Here is a 12,919-nt window from a genome sequence, read left to right as displayed (position 1 = left end):
AGAGCATTAGGGGCCTTTATTAAGGGAAAGTGCTGGCGGGTTCCCCCTGGTGGCCTCTGCTGGAAGTGTCACCGAAAACAGCCTCCCCTGGCCACACGAAGCAAGCGCCCCTTCCTGGGACATCCTCAGAAGCAGGTGACCACGGAGCGAGGCGGAGTCCAGAGAAGAGAGACCCTGGCTGAGAAAGCACGGGCCACAGAGCGAGCGTCCCTCCTCCCAGACACAAATCCCGCTGGAAGGGGCAAAGCCCTCCAGGAGCCGCGCAGGGGCTCAGGGGTGCGGGGCCATCAGGAAAGGCACAGGCAGGGGATGCCAGGGGGCAGGATGGATGCGCCAGAGGAGGGGGGTGAGGAGTGGACAGCAGAGGGGTGGGGAGGGACACGGCCGATGGTGAGGGTATGGATGGGGGCGGACACATGGCAGGCAGAGCTGGCCTCCTCGTGTGGCACCGGCTGGGATTCCTGTAGCGGCTGCGGTTTGGGTGGAGTGGATGGAGCTCCTCCAGGCTGCAGGAGGCTTCACAGGGCTGTCTTCTTGTCTCTCTCGCCGTCTGAGGACTCCTTCTCCTCCAGCTCCAGGGCCTCGTTGCTGTGACCACCCTTCCTGTCCACCTGCTTTTTCTGCTTCTTCTTGTTCATTTTACTGTGGGGTTCAGGGAACACAGTGAGAACCGGTCAATGCTCACGGGGTCAAAGGCTCAGGACCTATAAGCAGAGTCTCCAGGGCTGAAGTGACCTCAGGGTGGCCCAGCAGGAAAGGAAACATGCACTCCGTGGAGAGAGATCTGTGGTGAATGCATGGGTGGGTGGGGTGGGTGGGTGGATGGATGGATGGATGGATGGGTGGATGGATGGGTGGATGGATGGATGGATGGATGGATGGATGGATGGATGGATGGGTGGATGGGTGGATGGATGGGTGGGTGGATGGATGGATGGGTGGGTGGATGGATGGATGGATGGGCGGGTGGATGGATGGGTGGATGGATGGATGTGGGTAGGTGGATGGATGGATGGGTGGATGGATGGATGGATGGGTGGATGGATGGATGGATGGATGGATGGATGGGTGGATGGATGGATGGGTGGGTGGATGGATGGGTGGATGGATGGATGGGTAGGTGGATGGATGGGCGGGTGGATGGATGGATGGGTAGGTGGATGGATGGATGGGTGCGTGGTTTGTTGAGGGTGTGTGGTTGAATAGAGAGATGGAAATGGTGCAGAGGAACTGTCCTGCCGTAATCACACAGCTATGTTCTTGGCACCGTTCTGGGAGCCCTTGTCTCTCCTCACACCTCCCACAGGGATCATTCAGGGTCACGGGGCTCAGCTGCTTGCTCCAACCCTGTCCCCTACTCCTGTCCCTAGGGATCCCTGGACAGGAGCCCACCGGCTTGGCCCTGGCCCTGCCCCAGCTGGCCTCCCGACACCGCCTGACTCGGCGTGGTCCCCCACGCGGTACCTGATCTCCGTGTACTCGTTCTCACTGAGCTCCGTTCTGCCTGCGGCCTCTTCATCTGGTCTGCGCACAGGAAAGACGGGTTTGTGTGAGAGCCGGAGGCCGTGCCCGGCTTCCCGGTGCCCGCCTGAAGTCACGACTCCGTGAACCGGGAGGGACGAGCGGGCGGAAGCTGACCCTGGAGGGTCTGCAGGCCACGGCAGCCCCGGGAGGGCAGGGTGCGTCCTCACCTGGGTTTGGAGCACCAGACACGGTTGGCCAGCATGAGCACGAAGACGATGAACAGGAAGCCCACTACGGCGGCGAGGCCCACCAGCCAGGGCTTCAGGCGGCGCTCTGAGGCTGTGGAGGGCGGAGCGGTCAGGGAGTGGCGGGGCCAGCGGGAGAGGCCAGCGGGAGGGGCCAGCGGGAGGGGCGGGGCCTGCGGGAGGGCGGGGCCTGCGGGAGGGGCGGGGCCTGCGGGAGGGGCGGGCCTGCGGAGGGGCGGGCCTGCGGGGGGCGGGGCCTGCGGGAGGGGCGGGGCCTGCGGGAGGGGCGGGGCCTGCAGAGAGGAGGGCCTGCGGGAGGGGAGGGGCCTGCAGAGAGGAGGGGCCTGTGGGAGAGGCGGGGCTTGCGGGAGGGGCGGGGCCTGCGGAGAGGCGGGGCCTGCGGGAGGGGCGGGGCCTGCGGAGAGGCGGGGCCTGCGGGAGAGGCGGGGGCAGCAGAAGAGGCGGGGCCTGCGGGAGGGGCGGGGCCTGCGGAGAGGCGGGGCCTGAGGGAGAGGCGGGGTCAGTGGAAGAGGCGGGGCCTGCGGAGGGGCGGGGCCAGCGGAGAGGCAGGGCTGCGGGAGAGGCGGGGCCTTCGGAGGGCGGGGCCTTGGGAGTGGCGGGCCTGCTGGAGGGGCGGGGCCTGCGGGAGAGGAGGGGCCTTGGGAGGGGCCTGGGAAGAGGCGGGGCCTGCGGAGAGGAGGGGCCTGCGGGAGAGGCGGGGCCGAAGAGGGGGCTTCCTGAAGGCGGGGCTCTCAGAGTCGCCGGAAGGGGCTTAGAGGATCAGCTTGGAAAGAGCCTTGGCCTCGGCTTGGGGCACCCGGAGGGAAGGGTGCTAGGGAGGAAGGCCGGCCCTGGGGAGCACCCTCTCCACCCAGCCCTTCTCCGTACCTCAGTTTCTCCGAGTAGGAAATGAGGCAATGGAGAGCCCCACCCCAGCCCCAGCTGCTGCCCCCACCCGGGCTGCGCTCCGCACCCCAATCCTACCCTGCTGGGCCTCGGCGGGGGCCAGCAGCAGTGCGGCCAGGAGGAACAGCCTGCCCAGGGTGTCCATGGCCGCGCTGGGGACAGGTCGGCGTCCAGCTGGGGAGTGAGCAGCCAGAGGCCCGGGTGGGGTTAAGACGGGGTGGGGCGGGGCGGGGCGGGGGACCTGTGGCCTGGCCTCCTGTGCTTGCCTGGCCGGGCATCAGGCCCCTGCGGCCCCGCAGGGCAGAGTCTGCAGCTGGTTTAACATTAACCTGGACAGTCCCTTCCCCCGCACCTCCCATCCTGCCCTGGAGACCAGCAGCCCCGGGCCAGCCACAGGGCACAGGTCCCCAGCACCTGCTGAAAGGCCAGGCCGCCTACACGTGACACCCCACGCCCTCCCAAGGGCACACAGCCGAGCGTGGCAGTCAGGCGTGGTGACTGGCTTCGCCGCAGCTCCAGGGCTGGCAAGTGAGTGCATCGGGATTGGTCAGCGCCAGGCTCCCGGGGCCAGGGACCCGCGAGGTCATGGCAGAGCCACCCGCCTGCTGAGCCTCCGGGAATCTGGACGATGATGCATCCACGCTCCCACCCTCAACCTTGGGCCTCAAGCTGATTAGATAGTGAGCCCCACCTGGGCAAAGGGGGATCCCACCCCGGGGCATCATGGGAGCAGTCACAGCCTGGGCACGTGCAAGAGACAGTAAAACAGGCTTTGGTGACATGCCTGTCGTCCACACACACAGGAAGCCTGAGGCAGGAGGATGGCTAGCTCCAGGTCTAGCCTGGGCTCCAGAGCAAAAAGTTGAGCTGTGGCTGCAGCTCAGGGGCCAGGTGTTCACCCAGAATGCACAAGGCCCTGGATTCCATTACCAGCACCCCAGAAGCCTGTCATCCTGACACTCAGAGGTGGAGGTGAGGGGATCAGGAATTCAAGTGTCATCGTCAACTACATACCAAGTTCGAGGCCGGCCTCACACTGTCTGGAAACGTGTGTGTGTGTGTGTGTGTGTGTGTGTGTGTGTGTGTGTGTGTGTGTTTTGAGACAGGGTTTCTCTGTGTAGCTCAGGCTGTCCGGGAACTTGCTCTGTAGACCAGGCTGGCTTCAAACTCAGAGATCCTCCTGCTTCTGCCGGGATTAAAGATGCTACCACTCCTGGCTTGAAACATTTTTTAGAATAATCCTAAACTAAATCTGTGGCTACTATGTAGAACTGAATAGTATTGTAAAATAAAATTAAAAAAAAATAAATTAAAAAAAGAATAATCCTAAACTATTTAAAACTGTTGTGAGAACGTTTATGGAGTGCCTCTGTAATCCAGTGACAGACAGACTCTAGAATTCTTCCTATGAACACTGGCCACAGCCAGCAAGGACCTGCATCAACCCGCTAGGCAGGCAGATATTAAACTCCTGCTGTATACCCATGATGTGCTGAGAGGTCTCAGTCCAGGTGGGACACCAGGACCCCGGATTGTCAGGCCTGGCAGATGAGGTGGGGGACACCACACTCGGATCTTTTGTTCCATAGCCCAGGCTTGCCACCTTCCTCCCTGATCCTCCTGAGTGCTAAGGATGGCAGGCTGCAGTAGGAAAGTCTGCCATAGTGCCCACCTGGAGTCAGCCTGGGGACCCAGCAGCAGGCGCTGCCAGAGATCCTCATTGTGCCCAGCCAACGAGGGACGACCATGCGATGCCACCAGGTTGGGGCACAGCCTGGGTGCTGGAGGGGGGTATATAAGGCCGTCCCCGTTACTGAATAGACGAGTCTGCTGTTTGCCTTCAAAGGACGCCCGGTGTTTGTGCCCCGATGCCATGCCTTCCCACCCTTCCCCCGAGGGAGCCGATCGAGCCCCAGCAGGCCACTAACGCTTAACTCCACTAGGTGTGTGTCACAGTTTCCTGGGCTATGAGACCTCAGCCCAGACATTTCTCAGTAGCCTGCCTCGGTTTCCCATCCATGCTATTGAGCTTATCAGAAACTGAGAGGGTTATGTGGGCGTGTGTGGGACCAGACTGAGAAAGGGAGGTGGAGGCACTGGACAGTCGAACACACTTTTTTGTTTTTTTTTTAAGATTGATTTATTGCTGGCCAGTGGTGGTGCACGCCTTTAATCCCAGCCTCGGGAGGCAGAGGCAGGTGGATCTCTGTGAGTTTGAGGCCAGCCTGGGCTACAGAGTGAGATCCAGGACAGCCAGGGCTACACAGGGAAACCCTGTCCCAAAACAAACAAACGAAAAAGATTTATTCATTTTTTAATGTGGTGTTCTGCCTGCATGATGGAAGAGGGCATCAGACCCCACTACAGATGGCTGTGAGCCAGCACGGAGTCGCTGGGAATTGAACTCAGGACCTCTGCGAAAAGGGCCAGTGCTCTAACCGCTGAGCCGTCTCACACACGCTTGATTTGTATCTACATTCAGCCTCACTTCTCTCAGCAGACACTCCCGATGCAGGAATTATTCATAATGAAGAAAAAGTCAGGCCTGGGGCTGGTCCAGCCTGTAGGAGGCGCTGGGCTCCACCCCAGCACCACAGAAGCCAGGTGTGGTGGCTAGCCTGGGCTACATGAGACCCTACTCAACGTCTTAATAAGGTGGGGGTGGTGTCTGCGATCCCAGCACTGAAGCTGAGGCAGGGGGATTCTGAGTTTCAGGCCAGCCAGACCCTGCGTCATACAACACACACCTTACACACACGGGTGGCCCAACCGGGGTGGGGGGACACAGGGGTCGTGGGAACCGCCGGGCCTTCGGGGGCCGCCCCTGCGGGTCAGTCCAGCCTCCAGACGTCGGTCTGCACGGGTGGGTCCCGGAAAGTGATGGAGGGCCGGCGAGGGGCCCGGGCGGCGTCCTCCTCCCCGCGCCAGGCCAGGGCCAGCTGAAGGTCCAGCTCCTCCAGGTCCTCCGCCGCCAGGCTCGCGCGCAGCTCCCGGGGCCCTTCCTCCTGGTCCGGCTTAGGGCCAAAGGCCCAGTCTGCAGCGGGAGCCGGGAGGGCGTGACTGGCCCGCCGCCGCCCCGCCGCCCCGGCCAGGCTCACACCAGACCTGGGCCGCCCACGCTCCGGCGCGACCACGGCCCCGCCCACTTTGGCCTGAGCGTTCTGGCCCCGCCCACCCGACCTGAGGGTCCCGACCCCTCCTGGCTCTGCCCACCCTCAGGTCTGGCCCCACCCACCCACAGGTCCGCTCCTGGCTCTGCCCACCCTCAGGTCAGTCCCCGCCCACCCACAGGTCCGCTCCTGGCCCCGCCCCCACCCTCAGGTCAGTCCCCGCCCACCCACAGGTCTGCTCCTGGCCCCGCCCCCACCCTCAGGTCAGTCCCCGCCCACCCACAGGTCCGCTCCTGGCCCCGCCCACCTAACTGGAGGATCAAGCCCTGTCCCGCCACCCAAGGCCTCTCCTGGTCCCGCCCCCCACCCAGATCAGGCCCCACCCACTTCAGGCCCACTCCGGGCCCGCCCACCCTCAGATCAGGCCCTCATCCGGGCCCGCCCACCCCCTGGCCGGCCCCGCCCACCCAGGCCCGCTCCGGGGCCCGCCCACCCTCTGACCGGCCCCGCCCACCCTCGCCCACCCCCGGCCGGCCCGGGCCTCGATCCACAGCAGCCGCGACCCCGCGGGCCAGGCTCGCGGCGCGGCGCGGAGCGCGGCTCACCGGCCAGGTCGTGGGCGAGGTCTTTGATGAGGTGGCCGACGATGGCGTAGGCCACGGCCACCACCAGGATGGCGGCCATGAGCAGGTAGAGGGCGTAGCGAGGCAGGCGGACGGCGTCCAGCGGGGGCGGCCGGTACTCCTCGTACAGGGCGGGGGCCGGGCTCCAGGCCTCCGCCTCGCTCGCGGCCGACCCCGCCATGGCGACCCAGGACCCGCGGCGGGCGGGCGGGCGATTAGGGGATGAGCGGGGATTAGGGCGCCGCGCCCCATCTGGCCGCCCCCCCGGAGTGACGCCGGCCCGGGCCGAGGCCGGGGCGCCGCTCCACCCCGGGACCCCGGCGGGGCGCCGATCCACCCCGTGGCGAGGGCCGGGGCGCCGCTCCACCCCGGGCGAGGCCGGGCCCAGGCCTGGGGACCCCGGCGGCGGCGGCGGGCAGCGCGCGCCCCCTGGTGGCCGGTGTGCGGAGGGCGGACTGGGGTCGCTGCGGCTGAGGGCGGCCCCGGGGCAGGGCCTGCAAGGGTTCAGCCCTCCGGTAAAACGAGCGTTCGCGGCTCGGTTAGTGCTGTTTTACAAAATGTAATTATTGACTTGTTCATCTTCACAGTCTTTCCTTTCCACAAGATCAAACTGTAGGAAAAAAATATTTAATAAAAATTTAGAGAAATCAAAAAAAAAAGATAGGAGCTGGAGATTTAGCTCAGTGGAAGAGCTCTTGCCTGGCAAGCACAAGGCCCTGGGTTCGATCCTCAGCGAGGGGAGGAGGGGAGGAGGGGGTGTGACCGCGACGGGCCGGGCGCTGGGCTTTGTGGTCTGTGGGTGAGCCTGACCCGCCCCTCCGGGGGCCTGGGGAGGAGGGGGTGACTGACGGGTGAGGACACCGGCCGGGAAGGGTGCTGAGCAGGCCACCATCCGGGGTCCTGGCGCCCAGGAGACAGACCAGAGGACTCCGGTCCAGCCTGGGCTACGCACTGCGCCCCGACTCAAAACAAGGCTGCACGTGATGGTGCGCAGCGGCCGCCACGGCCCGGGAGGAGGCAGGGGGACCAGGGGCCACCCTTCGCTACACTTCATGTTCAAAGCCAGCCTGGGCTACAGGAGATGCAGCCTGGAAAAGAACATGCAAAGCTGGCGAGGTGGCTCAGCGGTTAGAGCGCCAGCGGATCTTCAGAGGCAGATGTGGAAAGGACACACGGGGCTGGGGGCTAGCTCAGGCTAAAATGCAATCGTGAGGACCTGGAAAAGCCGGGCGGCCACACCGCCGAGACCGGATGACCGAGCGCCGCTGACTCTCAGAGTGCGGCCAAGTCCCGGGACGTCCCGGGTGCCCCTGCAGGTGTGGGCACGCTGCTGGGGGCACAACCCCGCGGGTGCACCCACCCCGCCCGGGGGCGCCCTGGACACGCCCACTTCCGGGGAAGAGCACGGAAGGCGGGGCGGACGCTGTGGTCAGGCCAGCCTGCCGGGTGACGCGGGCGCTGGGCACCCCGGGTGGTGAGGGATTGTGGGAGCCGGGGTGGGAGCCAGCACAGGCTCTTAACCGTGCCACTGAACCCCTTCTTCCACGCCCCCGGAAGCCAGACACACGCCACGTCGCTGTCCCCACACCAGCAGCCACCACTTGCCGAAAATAACTTATTTATTTGTGCAGCGCCCTGGGTTCGGCTTGTGCTCCTGATGGCGGGGGCAGGAGGCGCCCCACGCACCGCTCCAACCCCGGGAAGTCGCTGACCTCGGGGACCCCAGTCTTCCCCGACATCTGGAAGCTTCCACGCTGCGGAGTGCCCGTCTGGAGCACTGTGCACCAGCACCCAGGGAGGCCGGTGTGGAGGCCGCACGGCTGCCTGGTCTCCTAAGCCTGGGTCGCCCCGGGCACGGCCCACAGAACCCTGGCCCAGGGGACGCGGAGCCGCAGCAGGGGGTCACGGAAGGCGGAGTCCTGGGCGGCGGGTGCGGTCCGGGGTCGGTGCTGTCGGGGCCGGTGCGGGTCGGGGTCAGGCCGGTGCGGGGTGCGGTCCGGGGTCGGTGCGGTCAGGCTGGTGCGGTCGGGGCCAGTGCAGTCAGGGCCGCAGGCGCTCCAGCGCGTCGGCGTACTGGAAGTCGCGGCGGCTCTCGTGCTCGTACATGTCCAGCGCCACCTCGCAGCTCTCCCGCACCACGCGCTCGGGGTCGGCGACGTGCGCCCGCAGCGCGGCCAGGCAGGCGGGCCTGGCGATGGCGCCAGGGCCTCGGCGCACTCGTGCCGCACCATGGCGCTCTCGGAGGTCCGCGCCAGCGTGGCGGCCAGCGCGCCCACGGCCGCCTCGTGCTGCAGCTGGCCCAGCACGTAGCCCACCTCGTGGCGGAAGAGCGCGCTGCCGCAGCGCAGGCCTGCGGGGGGGGGGAGGGAGGGCGGCTCGGTCAGCGCGGGGGGCGGGCGGGGGCGCCCGGGTCCCGGGTTCGAGTCCGGCCTTACCTTCAGCCAGCGCCAAGGCCGCCTCCTCGCCCCCGGCGTTGCGCAGGGCGAACATGGCGCGGTACCGCTCGAAGAGGGCCGCCCCTCGTCCAGCAGCGCCGCCCGCAGCCGCCCCACGTCGCGCTCGGCCGCAGGGGGCGCCGGGTCCACCGAGAGGTAGGGTCCTGCGGGCGCGGCCTCCCCGGGGTGCTGCTGCAGCCACTCCAGACGCCCGACCGCCAACTGGCACGTCTCGGCCACCTGCGAGCGAGGGCAGGAGAGGCGGCCGTGGGTCCCGACGCTGGGACCCGGGACCCGCCGGACCCGCCCCTCTCCTGGACGTGCGGCTGGACACAGACCAGGGGGTGTGAGCAGACACCTGGGCGGGGCACAGGGGCAGACGCATGCCCGGAAGCCCGCGAGGAAGAGCAAGGCCAGAGTGGAAGTGGGCCCAGCGGCCACACAGCGCCTGCTCCGTGACAGGAGCGTGCAGCGGGTGTGAGTGTGTGCGTGCGTGCGTGCGTGCGTGCGTGTGTGTGTGAAGGCTCACACAACAGACAAGGGCCGAGGTCAGATTCTCCAGGCTGAGGCCCAGAGCTCTGGGGAGGGGTTGGGGGTGGCCCTGCCCTGCCCGCCTTCCCGTGCCCATCCCTGCAGCGTCCTCCCCAGGAGGTCGCTCTGGCAACCCGGCACGGACTCCGGAGCAGGTCTGACGGGCCAGTGGGTCCCCTACCTCCACCACGGGGTCGGCAGAGTACTGCTTCAGGAGGTCCAGAACTTCTGGGTCACCGATGGCCCCCAGCGCTTCCCCTGGGAAGACAGACGGGGCAGCGGCCGCGCATCAGCCTCCCGGCCAGAACGCTGACCCCGGGCTGGCCTGCTGGGACCGCGCCGGAAGTCGTCCTCAGACGGCCGGGCACCGGTGGCCGCCACCCTTCTGGGCCGCAGCCCCGCCCGCCCCGCTCACCGGCCTCGTGGCGCACCATGGGCTCCTGGCCGGCGTCGCGCAGGACGTCCGCCAGCACGGGGATGGCGCGCGGGTCCTGCATCTGGCCCAGGCAGTAGGCCAGCTCGTGCTTGAGCAGCGCGGAGCTGTCCTCGAAGGCCCGGCTGATCCAGGCGATGGCGTGCGGGCCACCGAGCCCCCGCAGCGTGAACAGGGCCCGGAAGCGCGTCTGCAGGGGCTGCCCGGGGTCCACCAGGGTCTTCCCTATGGCCTCCACCTCCTGCTCCGTCACCATGGCGACCGCCTCCCTGCCCTGCTCCACAGTGGCTCCTTAACCTGCTACAGGAGAGGGAGGTGAGGCCCGTGCCGCGCTGCACACCCGCCCTGCACACTCACACCCGCCCTGCACACCCGCCCTGCACACCCGCGCCCAGCCCTGCATCTCCGAACCTCACGGCCGCCGCCACCCCCACCCCGTGCGCGCTTCACGGCCACGGTCGGTCGGTCACTCACGCCCTGAGCAGCCCAGAGGTTTTGCTGTGCTGTTCTCTGGGCCCCAGGCTCTCACGGCTGCCCCGGTACCTGCCCGGGCTCTCACGGTTACCCGGGTACCTGCCCGGGCTCTCACGGCTGCCCCGGGTACCTGCCCCGGGCTCTCACGGTTACCCCCGGTACCTGCCCCGGGCTCTCACGGCTGCCCCGGGTACCTGCCCCGGGCTCTCACGGTTACCCCGTACCTGCCCCGGCTCTCACGTTACCCGGTACCTGCCCGGCTCTCACGGCTGCCCCGGTACCTGCCCCGGCTCTCACGGTTAACCCCGTACCTGCCCCGGCTCTCACGGCTGCCCCGTACCGCCCCCTCCCGCCCCGGTCCTGCCCCGGCTCTCACGGCTGCCCCGCCGCCCCGCTCTCCGGCTCACGTACCCCCCGGCTCTCACGCCCCCGGGTACCTGCCCCGGCTCTCACGCTGCCCCGGGTACCTCCCCCTCTACGCCCCGGTACCTGCCCGGCTCTCACGGCTGCCCGGTACCTGCCCCGGGCTCTCACGGTTCCCCGGTACCTGCCCCGGGCTCTCACGGTGCCCCGGTACCTGCCCCCCCCCCCCCCCCCCCTCCCCCCCCGCCCCCCCTCCACCCCGGGTACCTGCCACCTGCCCCGGCTCTCACGGTTACCCGGGTACCTGCCCGGCTCCTCCCGGTACCTGCCCCGCCCACGCCCCCGGGTACCTGCCCCAGGCTCTCACGGTACCGGTACTGCCCAGGCTCTCACGGCTGCCCGTACCTGCCCCAGGCTCTCACGGTACCCCGGGTACGTGCCCCAGGCTCTCACGGCTGCCCGGTACCTGCCCCAGGCCCTCACGGCTGCCCGGGTACCTGCCCGGCTCTCACGGCTGCCCCGTACCTGCCCCGGTCTCTCACGGTTACCCGGGTACCTGCCCCGGGCTCTCACGGCTGCCCCGGTACCTGCCCCGGTCTCTCACGGTTACCCCGGTACCTGCCCGGGCTCTCACGGCTGCCCGGTACCTGCCCGGTCTCTCACGGTTACCCCGGGTACCTGCCCCGGGCTCTCACGGTTACCCCGGGTACCTGCCCCGGGCTCTCACGGTTACCCCGGGTACCTGCCCCAGCTCCACACAGGGCCAGAGGTGGAGGCACGAACAGAAACCAGGCCCCGGGAACTGATCTCACCGTGAATCACGCCCCCGTTGGGAGCTGGTCCTGGAGGATGCCCCCCCCCCCGCGCGCCGTGATGCCACCCCCTGGGGTCCAACACCGCACTGATGACAGCTGGGAACTGCCCATTGCAAAATGGATCTCACGGCCGCCCGGCTGACCTCCCATGACTTCACACCGAGACTCCTGCACGGCCGTCAAAGCCCCGTGCAATGCACTTCACCCTCCCCATCCTGGCGCTCCTCCGCCCTCGGGACTTCCCCCTGCTCCTGCCCCGGGGCCTTTGCATGGCCTGACAAGACACTTTCTCTCACGGGTGAATGAGCATGGAACCAGACTCCGGGGCGGCGCCCGCCTTTAATCCCAGCACTCGGGAGGCAGAGGCAGGAGGATCTCTGTGAGTTCGAGGCCAGCCTGGTCCACAGAGCGAGATCCAGGACAGGCACCAAAACAACGCAGAGAAACCCTGTCTCGAAAAATAAAAAACAAAGACATGGAACCAGACATGTTCCATGAGAAAGGCACCGTCAGCCATCTGGAGGCCACCAAAGGTCCTGGCAGGTGCTCCCCGGGCAGGACGGACAGGACCGACAGGCCGGGCAGGCTGGAAGGCGGTGTGGGCGCTGACGCCATCAGCTGCCCCCGGGGGTGGGGGAACCGGCCCCGGAGAGCCGTTCTCCGGGGGGCGGCGCGGGCGCGGGCACCGGGAGGCACCGAGCGATACGGGCGCAGGCTAGCCCGGCTCCCGAGCCCCGGCTCCCGCGCCCCGGCTCCCGCGCCCCGGCTCCCGCGCCCCGGCTCCCGACCCGACTCCCGAGCCCCGGCTCCCGCGCCCCGGCTCCCGAGCCCGGCTCCCGCGCCCCGGCTCCGAGCCCGGCTCCCGCGCCCCGGCTCCCGCGCCCGGCTCCCGACCCGACTCCCGCGCCCCGGCTCCCGCGCCCCGGCTCCCGCGCCCCGCGCTCCGCGCCCCGAGCCCCGGCTCCCGAGCCCGGCTCCCGCGCCCACACTGCACACTAGCAGGCGGTGAGGTCGCCCGAGACGCACGCACCCCTCCTGGGCCGTCCCGCAGGCGCCTCCGGCGGCCTCCTCCGTGCTCGCGGCCGCGGGGACTCGGCGCCGGGCTCCGCACTCGCAGGTCGCGCAGACGCCGCCGCGGACACCGAGGGCCGTCAGCGGCCACCGCGCGCGCAGCGTCCCCTGGGCGCCGCCATCTTGTCGGCCACGTGACCAGGCCGGGCGGAACCAGCGTCGCGGCGAGGGGTGTATACGCACGGAGACATCCGCCAAGCCCGAGAGGCGACTTCCGGTCTCCTCTACCCGCCCCCCGGAGAGGAATCAAAATGGTTTGCTCTGAATCAAAGTTCAGCGGCGACCAATACCGACAGAGCATGCGCAAGGCTTGGGGGCGGGGCTCTACCGCGGGGGCGTGGCCTGTGGCCTCCGGATGGAGCCTGGGTTACCGAGCAGCTCCACGGGGGGGCGCTGGCAGCCAAACCTGGCGGCAGGAGTTCGATCTGGGGGGCCGCAGGCTAGATGGC

General features: G+C 68.0%; 2 protein-coding genes across 2 annotated transcripts; both read right to left on the bottom strand.

Annotated features, from left to right (window-relative positions):
* Smim24 (small integral membrane protein 24) lies at window positions 1-2,811 on the bottom strand. The gene is made up of 4 exons (XM_028862970.2): window positions 2,694-2,811; window positions 1,692-1,803; window positions 1,465-1,524; window positions 1-642 (listed from the first exon to the last, which is right to left on the bottom strand). The coding sequence occupies exons 1-4, from the start codon at window positions 2,758-2,760 to the stop codon at window positions 519-521; spliced, it is 363 nt and encodes a 120-aa protein (XP_028718803.1). The 5' UTR covers window positions 2,761-2,811; the 3' UTR covers window positions 1-518.
* A 5,484-nt stretch (window positions 2,812-8,295) lies between these two features.
* On the bottom strand, window positions 8,296-12,517 carry Dohh (deoxyhypusine hydroxylase). Its single transcript, XM_028862956.2, is given in 8 exon segments — window positions 8,296-8,336; window positions 8,389-8,552; window positions 8,555-8,698; window positions 8,784-8,858; window positions 8,861-9,023; window positions 9,496-9,572; window positions 9,730-10,044; window positions 12,430-12,517. Coding segments are annotated over 6 exon segments (897 nt in total). The 5' UTR covers window positions 10,004-10,044; window positions 12,430-12,517; the 3' UTR covers window positions 8,296-8,336.
* Window positions 12,518-12,919: the final 402 nt, after the last annotated feature.

Source organism: Peromyscus leucopus, chromosome 22 (genome assembly GCF_004664715.2).
Source record: "Peromyscus leucopus breed LL Stock chromosome 22, UCI_PerLeu_2.1, whole genome shotgun sequence".
In the NCBI taxonomy this organism is placed as follows: Eukaryota; Metazoa; Chordata; class Mammalia; order Rodentia; family Cricetidae; genus Peromyscus; species Peromyscus leucopus.
The sequence above is the reverse complement of the archived record's forward strand: the minus strand, read 5'-3'. Positions and strand labels throughout refer to the sequence as shown.